Source organism: Mercenaria mercenaria, chromosome 5 (genome assembly GCF_021730395.1).
Source record: "Mercenaria mercenaria strain notata chromosome 5, MADL_Memer_1, whole genome shotgun sequence".
In the NCBI taxonomy this organism is placed as follows: domain Eukaryota; kingdom Metazoa; phylum Mollusca; class Bivalvia; order Venerida; family Veneridae; genus Mercenaria; species Mercenaria mercenaria.
Window position 1 is genome coordinate 21,583,498 of NC_069365.1, and position 15,108 is coordinate 21,598,605.

The 15,108-nt window shown below is 35.3% G+C and overlaps 1 protein-coding gene across 1 annotated transcript in view; it reads right to left on the bottom strand.

The window, feature by feature from the left end:
• The window catches only part of LOC123556603 (dachshund homolog dac-1-like), a 43,122-nt gene extending 40,362 nt beyond the window's left edge, over positions 1–2,760 (bottom strand). Inside the window, exon 1 of the mRNA XM_045347451.2 lies at positions 1,840–2,760. Within this exon, the coding sequence (XP_045203386.1) occupies positions 1,840–2,381 (542 nt within the window). The 5' untranslated portion in view covers positions 2,382–2,760. The remainder of the gene's footprint in view (positions 1–1,839) is intronic.
• Positions 2,761–15,108: the final 12,348 nt, after the last annotated feature.

The window sequence follows — 15,108 nt, forward strand, 5'->3', positions numbered from 1 at the left end:
ATATGTATTCATACTTTCTGATGTACCACAGCTTCATGGATTAAAGATTTTCTTATGCATCTGTACTTAAAGTATAAATGAGCCGTGCCTTGGGAAAACCAACATAGTGGGTGTGCGACCAACATGGATCCAGACCAGCCTGCGCATCCGCGCAGTCTGGTCAGGATCCATGCTGTTCGCTAACAGTTTCTCCAATTCCAATAGGATTTAAAAGCGAACAGCATGGAGCCTGACCAGACTGCGCGGATGCGCAGGCTGGTCTGGATCCATGCTGGTCGCACACCCACTATGTTGGTTTTCCCATGGCACGGCTCAAATGTTTTTTTTCCCCTGAATGAACACATGTTTAAACCGAGCAGTGGTAATACAGAAACAAAAAAAAAATAACATGGAGTCATTAAACAAACTAAAATCTAATGCAGAATTTCTTCAAAAGTGGGAATATGTTGTGCATTTGCAATTTTGTTTTTCATCTGCACACTTATTTTACTTTCAGGAGCTTACATTGAATAATGCAGTTACATTCATCTTAATTACTATTCCTACTACTTATGTAATGTATGCAATAGTAGTTACAAATAATAATAATAATAATGATAATAATAATAACTACAACTGAATTAATGGTAATTATGATAAAATAATAATATGATCATTAATGAACTAAAAATATGTTGAAAAAATCTTTCTTTCTTTTTTAAGTTACTTAAGTATTTTTAATGGTTAATGATACACGTGTAATTAAGGACAAAATGTATAGAAACTTTATTTGCAAACGTCCTTAAATGATCAATTTCTTCCAAAATCTGTCAATTCCGGATGATCAAAGGAGAATAGGGTGCTTAGTTCTTTACCAAAGTGATGAACATTTTTCCCATTGTTTTCCTTGAAATTTCTTGCAGCCTCCTTTCTGTTACATTTTCGTCTTATTTGTTTAAACTAAACTTCCATATTCACTCTCACTTCATTTTATATTCTTTTAAATGCCGTGTTATTACCGTTATCAAAAATCAGTTTTTGGTTTATCTGCAAAATCTGTGGACATCATGCAATGTTTATTGTGATTAAGTGTTCTAACAAAAGTAATAAAAACGTTTCTTGAAGTGTTACAAGAATTGAATTTTAAAGGAATTTCGGAAATGAAATTGATAAAACTCTTATATGTGTGCAGGTGATTCCAAAAGGATGCAGTGATGTTTCTGTTTACAGTGGGAAAAATTCAGTCCATATTTTTAGGAAAGACAGGTGTGTATTTTACCACAAGAGCAAAAAACATTGAAGAAAGCAAACTATATCAAATGTTTATCAAACTCTTCTATCAATACTTTTGATTCCACAGAATTTGTTTCAAGCCATTTAATTATTAAATAGAAACACGCTATTATAATTAAATATTTAAATAATTTTACATTCAAATTTTATTAATAGCTAAAATATTAAATGGGAAATCAAGTTACACTTTGCTTATCGCATCATCAAACACCTTGGCAACATTATGATATAAAGGGTGACCACAAAAATTCAGGACCACACGAACTTGCAAATGAGCAATGCATACATATTTATGCATTATATTCACAAACAATATCGTCAATATAAATATGGCTTCCACAAATAAACTGCAAATTGATTATATATGCGTTGAATAAAAAAATGACATACACATATTTGATAGATTCGTCATGAGAATATGTCAGTTACAATATACTGTATATATATATATATATATATATATATATATATATATATATATATATATATATATATATATATATATATATATATATCAATCATTTTATCAATAAAATCCACAACAGTTTAAATAATTATAATTCTTACCTTGAATTTGTACAATCGTCATAGAGCACGTCAAACTCTTTGCACGAGATTAGTTTGCATCTATTTACACCGGGCTGTATTGCACCGAGGCCACGCAAGACTCGAACCTGTTCTACGTTACAGACAACAGGTGTGATGTCTAGCCTCTTCAGCTTAGTATATACCGTATGGAGTCCACCAACCAGGTGTTTCAGAAAGAGTTCAAAGGCCTGTGGTAGACATATGAGCTCCCGACCATCCACGTTGAAAGCGGCGATCTTTGCCCCGCGGTAGCTGATCAGTTTACAGACGTTGTTCTCAGGACTGCAGGCAATCGGTGGCGGCGAGCTGTAGGACACCTTGTGCAGCTTGCTTAGAATGTCGTGCCCGTGACTTAACATACTCCCGTGCATGTTGACCAGACTCTGTCCCCGAGACACGATGGGCGTGGTCGGAGGTTCAGGACTGCTGTGACTCAGTGACGGCGAGACTCGACTCTGTGCCATCATGGCCTGGGCCTGGTTGTGGAGATGCTCCATCTTAGCTAAAGCTATATCCATCATCTGTCCTCTGTTTAAACGTCTAATTTAACAATTTCTATAAATCTATTTTTACAACTTTAACAATCTATTTATACGACTGTCATTAATTAATAACAACATTAAACTGACAGTTTCTTGTAAGTTTCAACATTACAAAAAATATGTTAAAAACCGTTCTCTGTTTCACAAAACGAATCTAAAGTTCTCTTTTCGTCTTAATATAAAATGCGAACTATATGATATGATCATTTAACTATTAACTCCTGTTAGCTTGTGCACTTGGAATAAATAGAAAATCTATCTTTCTGTTACACATGCGCAGTTCTGGCTAACTGAAACCACCACTACCTCCAAAGAGATATTAATTTGAATACAGATACAACGATTTTAACTTTTTTCACGGACCGTAACAATATTAGACCATTTTGAGTGTATCGGATTGATTTCAACCGCGTAAATAACTTTTATTTGTCAAGATATCTTGTCAAGAGGCGGGGCCGAAATTAAATTCTCGTTTACTATTCGACTTCATTTGAATCTCTCAATAAATAAATGGGCGGATTTCAACTAGAGTCTTTCGTGATATTTGCTCAGCGAGAGTTTATTTGCAGTATAAGGTAGAAGAGACAATTATTACTTGTAATATATTCCGAAAGACTGCTGACTTAATTAATTCATGAAAATAAAAAATAAGGGATGTATAAGGGAATATAGATTTACTAAAAGATAAATGCAAAAAAGCGTTTTATTTATATGAATTTTGCAGAGGTTTTGTGATGTTAGAAGTATTCATATAGTAGGGTGTGAAGATTCTATCCGACTAGAAATTACTGCTTATCAAGTTATGTTTTGCACTATAAGAACTTTTGTATTTGTCAGTTATATCTAACTTTAAGTAAAGATGTATGGTGGCGCAAGCGAGCTATTTTCTATATACATATCTAAGAAAAAAACGACTTTTGCCACAACGCTTCTATAGAAAAACTGACACAGACTTAAAAATTTTCTCCAATCAATATGAAAGTTCTCTTAGTGCGAACATAATTCAAATCTGATAATAAGTCCACGCAATATTCTATCAGCCTATTTCCAATTAAAGAAATGCGTTTATTTCTTTAATTTCTAAGCACGATAGAAATGGTTCAATGCATCAGTTTCTTGGCAAATGAATAATGGAAACACCGAAGCGAAACAAACGGATTTTATATAGAACCCAATGTACCTGTAAAAACTCTTCAGAAAGTTCATCGAAGATCAATAAAGAACTGACTGATTCCTCAATGAACTTTACAACGTAATGTCATAACTTATTTGATCTATTCATAAGTTTATTGCAGAGAAAAAAAAAACAGACTTCAAAGGGTATTTCCTGAAGGAATAAAATTATTCTAAGGTATGTTTCGACTCAAAAGTTGTTCGTCGTTTTCTGTCAGAGGTGAATGACTTAAATCAGTATTACACTAAATGGGTTTTATGCTTTAAATAATCATACACAGTGTATACTGTCCTTTTGCAAGTTTTCGGTTATTTCGGAACGTAATGAAAAGAGAAGAATGCTACATATAGGTCAATGGGTGACACTAAAGCGGTTCAAACTCCAAACAAGGCAAGATAAGGTAAATGAATGTTCCAAGAACAAAATGATATAGAAATCATTTTCCGTATTCATTAAAGAGGTTTATTTAGAACAGAGTACAAATTGCAAGGTATAATGAGCCGCGCCGCCATGTCCGGTCAGGATCCATGCTGTTCGCTTACGGTTTCTCTAATTGTAATAGGCTCTGAAAGTATGGTCCCTGACCTGACTGCGAGAATGCGCAGGCTGTTCTGGATCCATGCTGGTCGCTAACGCACTATGTTGGTTTTCTCACGGCGCAGCTCATATTAGATTTACTAACTAATTTACTATGATTCACGTGAATGTCTGTGGAAGAGCTAATATTAGTAATTAATCTTGAAATAATTCTGAAATATAACTTCGAAAACCGGGCATAGCAAGAAAGGGACGACTATTGTAATGCATGCGTACTGAACCCAAACTTGTTCATAAAGATACAGTGCATGCATAGCGGAAAAAATGAAATCCATGGTAATTACAGATAAGGCGGAAAATGCAATATAACCTCGTAAAATTGCCCATGAAGGAGGAAAAGACAAAAAAAAAAATGTTTCCATTGAAACCACACCTGCCCTTGTCCTATTTCTGACCACTGGTCCATTTCATAGACAGATCCCGCGTGTCTGTAGTTAACATGCTTTATTTCTTCTGTCGATGCTATTTAAAGAGATATTTCCATTCAAAAATTTAATGTCATAATTAAACAATAAGGTCTTCAGAAATGAAAGAAAATTACGAAATTATTATAAAATAAAATCTGATGCTAAAAAGAAAATGTCGTCTGTTTTAAGGCGTATTATTACACAGGGTTCACCTAATCTAAATGACGGTGGTCGTATTAAAGGGTCGTGTTTCGTTTTCAGTTAAAAGCGATTATTTCGAAATTCAATGTTTCTTTCCACGTGAATTATAAAACATTAATTTCATTTCAGAAGTCTGTGGTTATTTGAGAATCATGTTGAACACTTAATTATAAATTTATCCAATTTCCCTAAATTGTTTTCTCTAGTCACAGTATCGAATACGAGACGGTCGTATTCTTGTATAGCTACAAACAACATATTAGGCCAGATCGTTATAGACTGACAGAAAGAGGTTTCAGGTCCGAACAATGAATGAAGAAAACAGAAAAATCAAAGCTAACTGAAAATGAATTTCGCTCCTGCTCATAAACGATGCTGTTTTTTACGTGTGGTATATTGATAAACAAGTTGAATCGTCGTTGAATTCTGGTTTTCTTGTTTTGTCAATGGTTTTTTTTTACAATCCATATGAAAATTTCACAGTCTCTTGAAATGTATTTGCCCTCTGTATATAATAAGTTAATGGTTGGTTCGTGACAGTAACTTGATTATTGCTTCAATATTTTAGTTTTCAAAGAATATTAAAAAAGAGACAAAAACGACATCTTTATTGAAGTCCATTCCATTTGTCTTTAAGTATTTGAAAACTAATGAGTCGTGTGAAATGATAAATACGCATACAGACTGAAATTCACTGACACGCAAATAAACGTGGTTTGAAATATTCAACAAAAGACATAAAGTGTAAAACGGACATAATGAATTCAATGTGATACATGCTAGACATAGTACATCTAATAAAGACACATGCTATAAAAACAATGTTATAGTAGAATGCCCTAATAACTATTACTAATGCAATATGTAAACATCAAGGAAACAAGTTGGCTCGAAAAAAGACAGGGCTGTTCTGTTGTCAACACCTATCAAAGTAAATGTGCGTAAATAAATAATAAAGTGTGCTTTGGAATATGCGTGAAGTTGGCAGCCTAGCAGCCTAGCAGTACAGGCTGCTAACTTCACGCTGCTAGGCTGCTAGGCCAGATCATCTGGGTTTTTTTTCTCAGGATGAAGCATTAGACAATGTCAATAAAAATTAACATAATCCGAAAGACAAAAACTTACCAAGGCAATATTTTTCTGAATTGATTTCCTTAAGTAATATTATAACATTATCTTTTTTTTAACCAGCATCACCAAATAATACTTTTACCTTGGCCTTGGAGCTGGAGATTAAGATTAAAGTATTTCGAGTACTCGTAAATTGCATATCAACAAATGTATGCAGTAGATATAACTGACACATTTATCTTCAAACTCTTAACATATCGACAGTAAGATTTCAGACGGAAAAATGCGTCTTTCATACCTAGAAGAAGCTTCAGATATTTGTATTTAAGATTTGTACTCTGCAGTTTGCTATTCGTATGCTAATGCTGAATGACAATGACCTCCTGTCGGCATAAGAAAATTGGCACAAGAAGTCATTTTAAAATCATAACAATTTGTATTTGACTTAGTAGATTCATAAACAAAAAGAATACAATGATGAATTTACGTCAGAAAAAATAAGGTGTTTGTGATTTAAGAGTGACGAAGAAAACGCCAAATAATAAAATCCCAGTAATAAATATCGGTTCTATTGCTTTTCTTCTTTACTTTTTTAAAGTCTTCCTTATTTGCAATCGTGTACTGGACGTTAACTACGAATAGAAAAAGAAATTCCATGTACGGTACAGGAGCGTAATTAGCTACCCAAGGTTCTCAGGAAGCGCTTTTGTTGAAGATTTTCGTTGATAAGTCGGGTAAATCTTTACAGTCACGTCATTTCCGGTGTTTAAAGCGCAGGACAGCGACTAATTAGTGTGACCAAAACATGTTAAAAGATTCAAGGATCCATTTAAAGATTTTGTCAGTAGTTTTATGGCATTTTCTGTAAATTTATGGTCGCGTGACATAGGGCAGGTACCGGGATTGCAATCAAAACAACAAATTATCATTAAATTTTCCCCGCCTTTAGGTATGAAATAATGTGATTTTGTAATTTTGAGCTAATTTTATTGAAAAATTAGTTATTGTACATTTAAAGATGGAACGTATAACAAATTTGGTGAACAAAGTTAAGAAGTCAGTTTTAGCCCGCACACGTTGTAATATTGTTGAACAAAGAAAAAAAATGACGAGTGAAGCTTTAATTAAACAATTATCTAATTATGTTACTGTAAACTGCTGTAAGAAATAGCCGCAAGTACGATAAAATGGCCAGTTTACTTAGGTCTGTGGATGTAAGGGCTTCACAAAGGGCATTTTGCAATGAGTATAGAATATGCGTGCATGATGCACCTTAAACCTCCTGCTCTTACCTGAGCCCGACAGTGAATAGAGAATCTGTTATGAGTTTCTTTCGTTGTGTTTTTCATGAAGGTACGTGTCAGTTTTTGGTTAGGATTAGGACTATTTTAATTTTAGACATAATCCTACTCGTCTCTACGTTGTTCCGTTTGAGCAATCGATTTTTTTTATTTCTAAACCCCACATCTCGAAAGTCGGAATCACGAAACCGAAACTACGTTGATGAAAATCGAAAACACCATGGTGAAAGTCGAAATCACGATGGTGAAAATTCGAAGTTACTATGGTGACAGTTGAAATCACGAAACCACGATTATGAAACACGATATCATTTCGCGTGTTCACCATCGTACTTTCGACTTTCACCACCATCGAAAGTCGAAAGCATGATGATGAAAGTCGAAAGTCGAAAGATCGATGGTGAAAGTTGAAACCATGATAAGGAAAACACGAAACAACGATGGTTAAATGCCAAATGATATCGCGTTTTTCATCATCGAGGCTTAGTGGTTTCTACTTTCATCATCATAGTTTCGTGATTTCGACTTTCGAGGTATGGGGTTCAGAAATATAAATATCGATGGTCCAAACGGAACTCCTAACGAGCACGTGAAATAACGGACTACGTTGTCCATTGCGTTACGGAATCGAGTGCACTACGAAGCAGTGGGTTTCGAATTTAAATCCCCGCTTCTTCAAGGTAAATTACAAGTAACGTGTATGGGTACTTTACACCTGGCGCGCTAACTAAATATTAGCACCACTTTTCTTGCGTATTCGCCTAGTATATGTACTAATGGTGGCTGCTATATAAAGGGTTAGACACAAACAAACGTGCGAAAACTTCTTATGACTGAGAGTTGTACACATGTAAATACAGACTATGACTTTTTTTACTATTGTTGTGGATAGATACTGGATCAAAGGCCTTGTCCAAAACATATCTAAGAAATGTGTCTCATTCTTATCAAGCCAACTGGCAGAATGTCTAGGTGATAGGTCAAGACTTTCCGCACTTGTAAAGAAAAGACACTTGTATTATAAATATTAAAAGTTTAAATGAACTCGTATATCATTGCACAAAAATCAATTAAGGCTTACAAAGTTTTAATGGTAAAATCAGAGTAAATATGAAAAGGAAAGTTATGCAAAAGCGAAACAGATAAAGACTTTTCAATATTGAAATACGCCCGTTTGATGTTTATTTTCGTTTTTCAAAATACTCGACTTATTCACACTTCTTATGACATTATTTGCCGTACTGGTGTTATTACAAATAAATAAGCAATATCTGACCCTTGGAAATATCTTAATCAAATATACATATCACACTTCCCAAAATGGAGTCTCATTAAATTAAACATATTAAATAAGAGGTAAAGCCACTTGAACTATTTGTAATATACATTGAAGTGAAATTTAATTTGATGTACCAGTGCAAGCAAAATTGTTATCGAATGCACGTGTTTGGCAGACACAGCCTTCGTCCCTTAGTCTACCACACTGGTCTTAGTGGTTGGTCAATTATTACCAAAAATGATCTTTTAGTTATTTTTCATTTAATTAAAAGGTTAAACAGAATTTTAGATTTCAAGATTTTATTTACAATAAATGCATAAGTCCAACAATAGCGGGAAACATCAGCAGTATGATAACATATACTAGTATACAAAATGCCTCTGATAAAGATTTAGACTATACAAATTGACCCTGGAGGGGTAGCATAGAGCGTTCCAGCGATTAAGCCGTTTGCAAAACATAGCTAACATTTGCTTTTTATTTTCAACATCAAGACTACACACCAATATATTGGACTGATATATATAAAGCAAAATTCCATCAAAGTGAAGTTATATACGATACTGATGTACTTGGCCATTTCTGTTCTGTAAAATATCCTGTAACCGTTTAAACAAGGAACATTTCCTTGGCACTCGGTACATTCCTTGTAACATCTCATAATGAGAGCGTGGAAAAGCACGCATTCTGTACTGGTATCAAAAATATTAATATAAACTACATATCTTTTATAAATGTGAAACAAATTAACGGAGGAAGCAAACATTTGCACCTCTCGTGTTCACGCCTTCATCACACTAACAGAAACTTTCCTATTGTTTATACAGCCTGTTTGAAGAGCGGTAAATCATTTCTAGCTTTAACCAATTATTGTTATTTTTTCGCCAAAAGGTTTCTCTCATATGCCCGACTGTGTGTATACTAAGATGCGGAATTTAATTATTTCTCTTCTAAATAATTTATTGGGATTGAACATGATGACGTCATATTTACAGGTTTTTATGATAATGCAAAAACAGGATGAGAAGGCAAAATTTAAATATTAAACAGTGTATAAGCCTTGTTATAAAGCGTTTGAATATTTTTCAGTATCCGTTGGGAGATGAATACAGGGTTTTGTATTCATTAGAAAATAAATGATACGTAGGTGTATGATGAAATGCAGTATTCGGACGAATGTGCGTGTTTTTGGCGTTTCTTCCAACACGATACGGCAGAAACCAGCCACAACAGAATAATCTGATTCCATTGCTGTAAAAAGTTTAAATGTTACTTCAAACAATTCTAGAAATGTAATTCACCATCCTATCATCGTTTTCCGATCACCCTAGCATCACTATCTTACAGTCTTACCTTCGCTTTCCTACTAATTTACAATCGCTATCCTAGTATCGTACCATTACTATCCTACTTTCCCGCCACCACTACCTATCATCCTACCATTATTACCCTATTAGTATCTTTTAATCATATTATCGCTGCCCTACCTTCCTACCATCTCCACCTGCCATCCTACCACCCTCCTACCATCGAATACCTACCATCCTTCTATCACTCTACTACCAACCTATCATCGTCATTCTACCATCTTATTATTCTATCATCGCTATCCTACCGTCCACCCATATAACTATCCTACCACCCCGCTTTGGTATGGTAATTTGGCCGACATGAACAGATCAGGATTCCATATATTCCTGTCTCAGTCATACTAGTTTTTGTGCTCATGAAGATAATACATTAGACGTGCCAATATAACAAAAGAGCCACCACAGTCATATACCGATCGCCCTGTTTGACAGTTTGTTTGAGTAACAAAGTCCACAGTCAGATCCAATTTGTATTGCTTTAAAAGTACTTAGTGATTCCAAGCATGATCAGATTTCGATACCCTTTATTGTTTGATTTTGTATGTATAAGCTTCAATATCACATGACTATCATTTTGATAACCTAATTAAGAAAGTCACCGTATGACCTAAATTGTGTTGGAGTGATCCTTAACCAAACCGTTGTTTATACCCAAGATCATCGATATCAACACCAAGATATAAAAAAAGTATGTGTTGACTATCACAAACAAGCTGACGAACCGGTACAATGATGAGCTCCTGTTATCTGCAAGGAGTACTTCGGAATCCTCTATCTTTATTTGCAGTTTTGTTAATGTTTCTCTTATTGTAAGTGTAGTGCCTGTTTTTATATTTCTTTTACGGTCTTCTATTTTGTTTCTACGACTGATGTAGGAGGAGCGATAGTTACTGAAATAATGGCAAATTAATGTTTCATGTATCGAAAACAACGGAAATTGGCACCCGTGAATGACAGCGATTTATGTAGATTTCAAAGTATCTTATCATGGAAGGTTTGTTTATTTACTAAAACTAAATTGTTCATTTTATTCATTATAGCTTATATTATTTGAACATACTTACGCAGTTATAATGAAATAATTTCTGTATTCATGACAGTGTGGCCTTCAAAGAAAGACATCATTTAAGCCTCGTATAATATCGTTATTTGGGGTATAAAGTCGTCTTTGTTATTTTATATTTTTAATCATCAAATGATACCTCAGATTAAATTATTATGAACTTATCATGAGTCCCTTTTATACATAGGGACCGAAAAGCTAGTAGTCTCCATATATGTGTGTGTGAACACGTCTGTTGTGTATAAAGTGTCTGGATATCGGATTATCAATTAATTAAACATTTTATTTCAACAATTTATTTGTAAAGTGCAAAATATCTCAATAAAACTTATGATAAAATGTCAGCGAATGTTGAACTGTAAATGAGGTCAATATGCAAGGTTTTGGACAAAACTTCCATTTGGATTGGAATGGGGCAGAGGCTCATTAATTTGCAAATCTTTCACAGAATTGTCGGTCTTTACACTAATATATTGCCTCGTATCTATTGATATGTATTTTCTTTTGTGAACCTTATATTTTCTAAATGCAAAATTTTCGCACTGACATTTTCTTTATATCCACGCAATTTATAATTTAATTGATAAGGTAATAATTAGGACAACTGACAATCTTTATGTAAGATTTGGTACAGATTCATCTATAATGACATCTAATTTTCGAGAAGATGGTGTTCATATCCTTCATAATAATCATATGCACATTTTTGCACCCCATGCTCTCACTGATCAATATGTATGTAACAAAAGTCAGTCCCAATACTCTCATTGACCAATATGTATGTAACAAAAGTCAGTCCCAATACTCTCACTGATCAATATGTATGTAACAAAAGTCAGTCCCCAAACTCTCATTGAGCAATATATATGTAACAGGAGTCAGACCCAATGCACTCATTGAGCGATATGTATGTAACAAAAGTTAGGTCCCATACTCTCGTTGACCAATATATATGTAACAAAAGTCAGGCGCCATACTCTCGCTGAGTGATATGTATGTAACAAAAGTCAGGCCCCATACTCCCATTGACCAAAATATATGTTACAGAAGTCAGACCCAATGCTCTCACTGAGCGATATGCATGTAACAAAAAGTAGGCCCCATACCCTTACTGAACAATATGTATGTAACAAAAGCCAGTCACATACTTCCGTTGACCAATATGTATGTAACAAAAGTCAGGCCCCATACTCTCATTGAGCAATATGTATCTAACAGAAGTCAGGCCCAGTGCTCTCACTGAGCGATATGTATGTAGCAAATGTTAGGTCCCATACTCTCGTTGACCAATATGTATGTAACAGAGACAGGTCCCATACTCTCGTTGACCAATATGCATGTAACAAACGTCAGGCTCCATATTCTCATTGACCAGTATGTAAGTAACAAAAGTCAGGTCCAATACTCCCATTGCACGATATGTATGTATCACAAAAATAGGCCCCATACTCTCGTTGACCAATATCTATGTAACAAAAGTCAGGCCCCATTTCATTGACCAATATGTATGTAACAGAAGTCAGGCCCAATGCTCTCACTGAGTGATATGTATGTAACAAAAGTCAGGTCCCATATCCTCACTGAACGATATGTACGTAACAAAAGTTAGGCGCTAGTGCTCTCACTGAGCGATATGTATGTAACAAAAGTTAAGCACCATGCTCTTATTGAGCAATATGTTGGTAGCAAAAGCAAGGCCCCATACTCTCACTGAGAGATATGTTAATAGTATAAGCTATGCCCCATACTCTCACTGATATATATATATATATATATATATATATATATATATATATATATATATATATATATATATATATATATATATATATATATAACAAAAAATTGGTCCCATGCTCTCACTCAGCGACATGTTGGTACCAAAGGCAAGGCCCTAATGCTCTCACTGAGCGATATGTAAGTAACAACAGTGAGGCTTCATGCCCTCACTGATCGATATGAAATTAACAAAAGTCAGGCACCGTACTTTCATCCAGCAATATGTATGTAACAAAAGTCAGCCCTCATATTCTCATTGACCAATATGTCTGTAACGAAAGTCAAGCCCCGTTCTCTCACCGAGTCATATTTACGTAACGAAAGTCAGGCCCCCTTATTCTCAATAACCAATATGTTTGTAACAAAGGTCAAGTCCAGTTATCTCACTGAGCAATATGTACGTAACAAATGGTAGACCCCATGCACTCAGTGATTGATATGTATTTAACAAACGTCAGTCCCAATACTCTCATTGACCAATATGTATGTAACAAAAGTCAGTCCCAATACTCTCACTGATCAATATGTATGTAACAAAAGTCAGTCCCCAAACTCTCATTGAGCAATATATATGTAACAGGAGTCAGACCCAATGCACTCATTGAGCGATATGTATGTAACAAAAGTTAGGTCCCATACTCTCGTTGACCAATATATATGTAACGAAAGTCAGGCGCCATACTCTCGCTGAGTGATATGTATGTAACAAAAGTCAGGCCCCATACTCCCATTGACCAAAATATATGTTACAGAAGTCAGACCCAATGCTCTCACTGAGCGATATGCATGTAACAAAAAGTAGGCCCCATACCCTTACTGAACAATATGTATGTAACAAAAGCCAGTCACATACTTCCGTTGACCAATATGTATGTAACAAAAGTCAGGCCCCATACTCTCATTGAGCAATATGTATCTAACAGAAGTCAGGCCCAGTGCTCTCACTGAGCGATATGTATGTAGCAAATGTTAGGTCCCATACTCTCGTTGACCAATATGTATGTAACAAGAGACAGGTCCCATACTCTCGTTGACCAATATGCATGTAACAAACGTCAGGCTCCATATTCTCATTGACCAGTATGTAAGTAACAAAAGTCAGGTCCAATACTCCCATTGCACGATATGTATGTATCACAAAAATAGGCCCCATACTCTCGTTGACCAATATCTATGTAACAAAAGTCAGGCCCCATTTCATTGACCAATATGTATGTAACAGAAGTCAGGCCCAATGCTCTCACTGAGTGATATGTATGTAACAAAAGTCAGGTCCCATATCCTCACTGAACGATATGTACGTAACAAAAGTTAGGCGCTAGTGCTCTCACTGAGCGATATGTATGTAACAAAAGTTAAGCACCATGCTCTTATTGAGCAATATGTTGGTAGCAAAAGCAAGGCCCCATACTCTCACTGAGAGATATGTTAATAGTATAAGCTATGCCCCATACTCTCACTGATATATATATATATATATATATATATATATATATATATATATATAACAAAAAATTGGTCCCATGCTCTCACTCAGCGACATGTTGGTACCAAAGGCAAGGCCCTAATGCTCTCACTGAGCGATATGTAAGTAACAACAGTGAGGCTTCATGCCCTCACTGATCGATATGAAATTAACAAAAGTCAGGCACCGTATGTTCATCCAGCAATATGTATGTAACAAAAGTCAGCCCTCATATTCTCATTGACCAATATGTCTGTAACGAAAGTCAAGCCCCGTTCTCTCACCGAGTCATATTTACGTAACGAAAGTCAGGCCCCCTTATTCTCAATAACCAATATGTTTGTAACAAAGGTCAAGTCCAGTTATCTCACTGAGCAATATGTACGTAACAAATGGTAGACCCCATGCACTCAGTGATTGATATGTATTTAACAAACGTCAGTCCCCTACTCTCGTTGACCAATACGTTGTAACAAAAGTCAGGTCCCATACCCTCATTAACCAATATGTATGTAACAAAAGTCAGGCACCATACCCTCACTGAGCGATATGTACGTAACTATAGTCAGGCGCCATAGTTTCATTGAGCAATATGTATGTAACAGAAGTCGGGTCCCATACTCTCAATGAGCGATATGTGTGTAACAAAGGTCAGGCCCCATACATCCACTGAGAGATATGTGTGTAACGAAAGTCTGGACTTATACTGTCATTGAGAGATATGTACTTACTATACCGCATGTTTAGTGTTCAACCCGTTTATGGAGACTACGCTTCCCTCTTTGATTGTGTCTGACGGAAGAGGGGGAGGACTCTATGATAAGCAGTTTTTAAATCCTACCAGGACTGAACTGTTTTGATATCTGTCTTCTGGCCTGTTTCGTCGGGCCCTTAAGGGTGTTTCTCTTGTTGCTCTGTCTTCTGAAAAAGGCATTGAGTACATACGTTTTTGGTTCTAAAGGTTTGCTTTTTATATTTTTATACACGAGCATTTTTGTG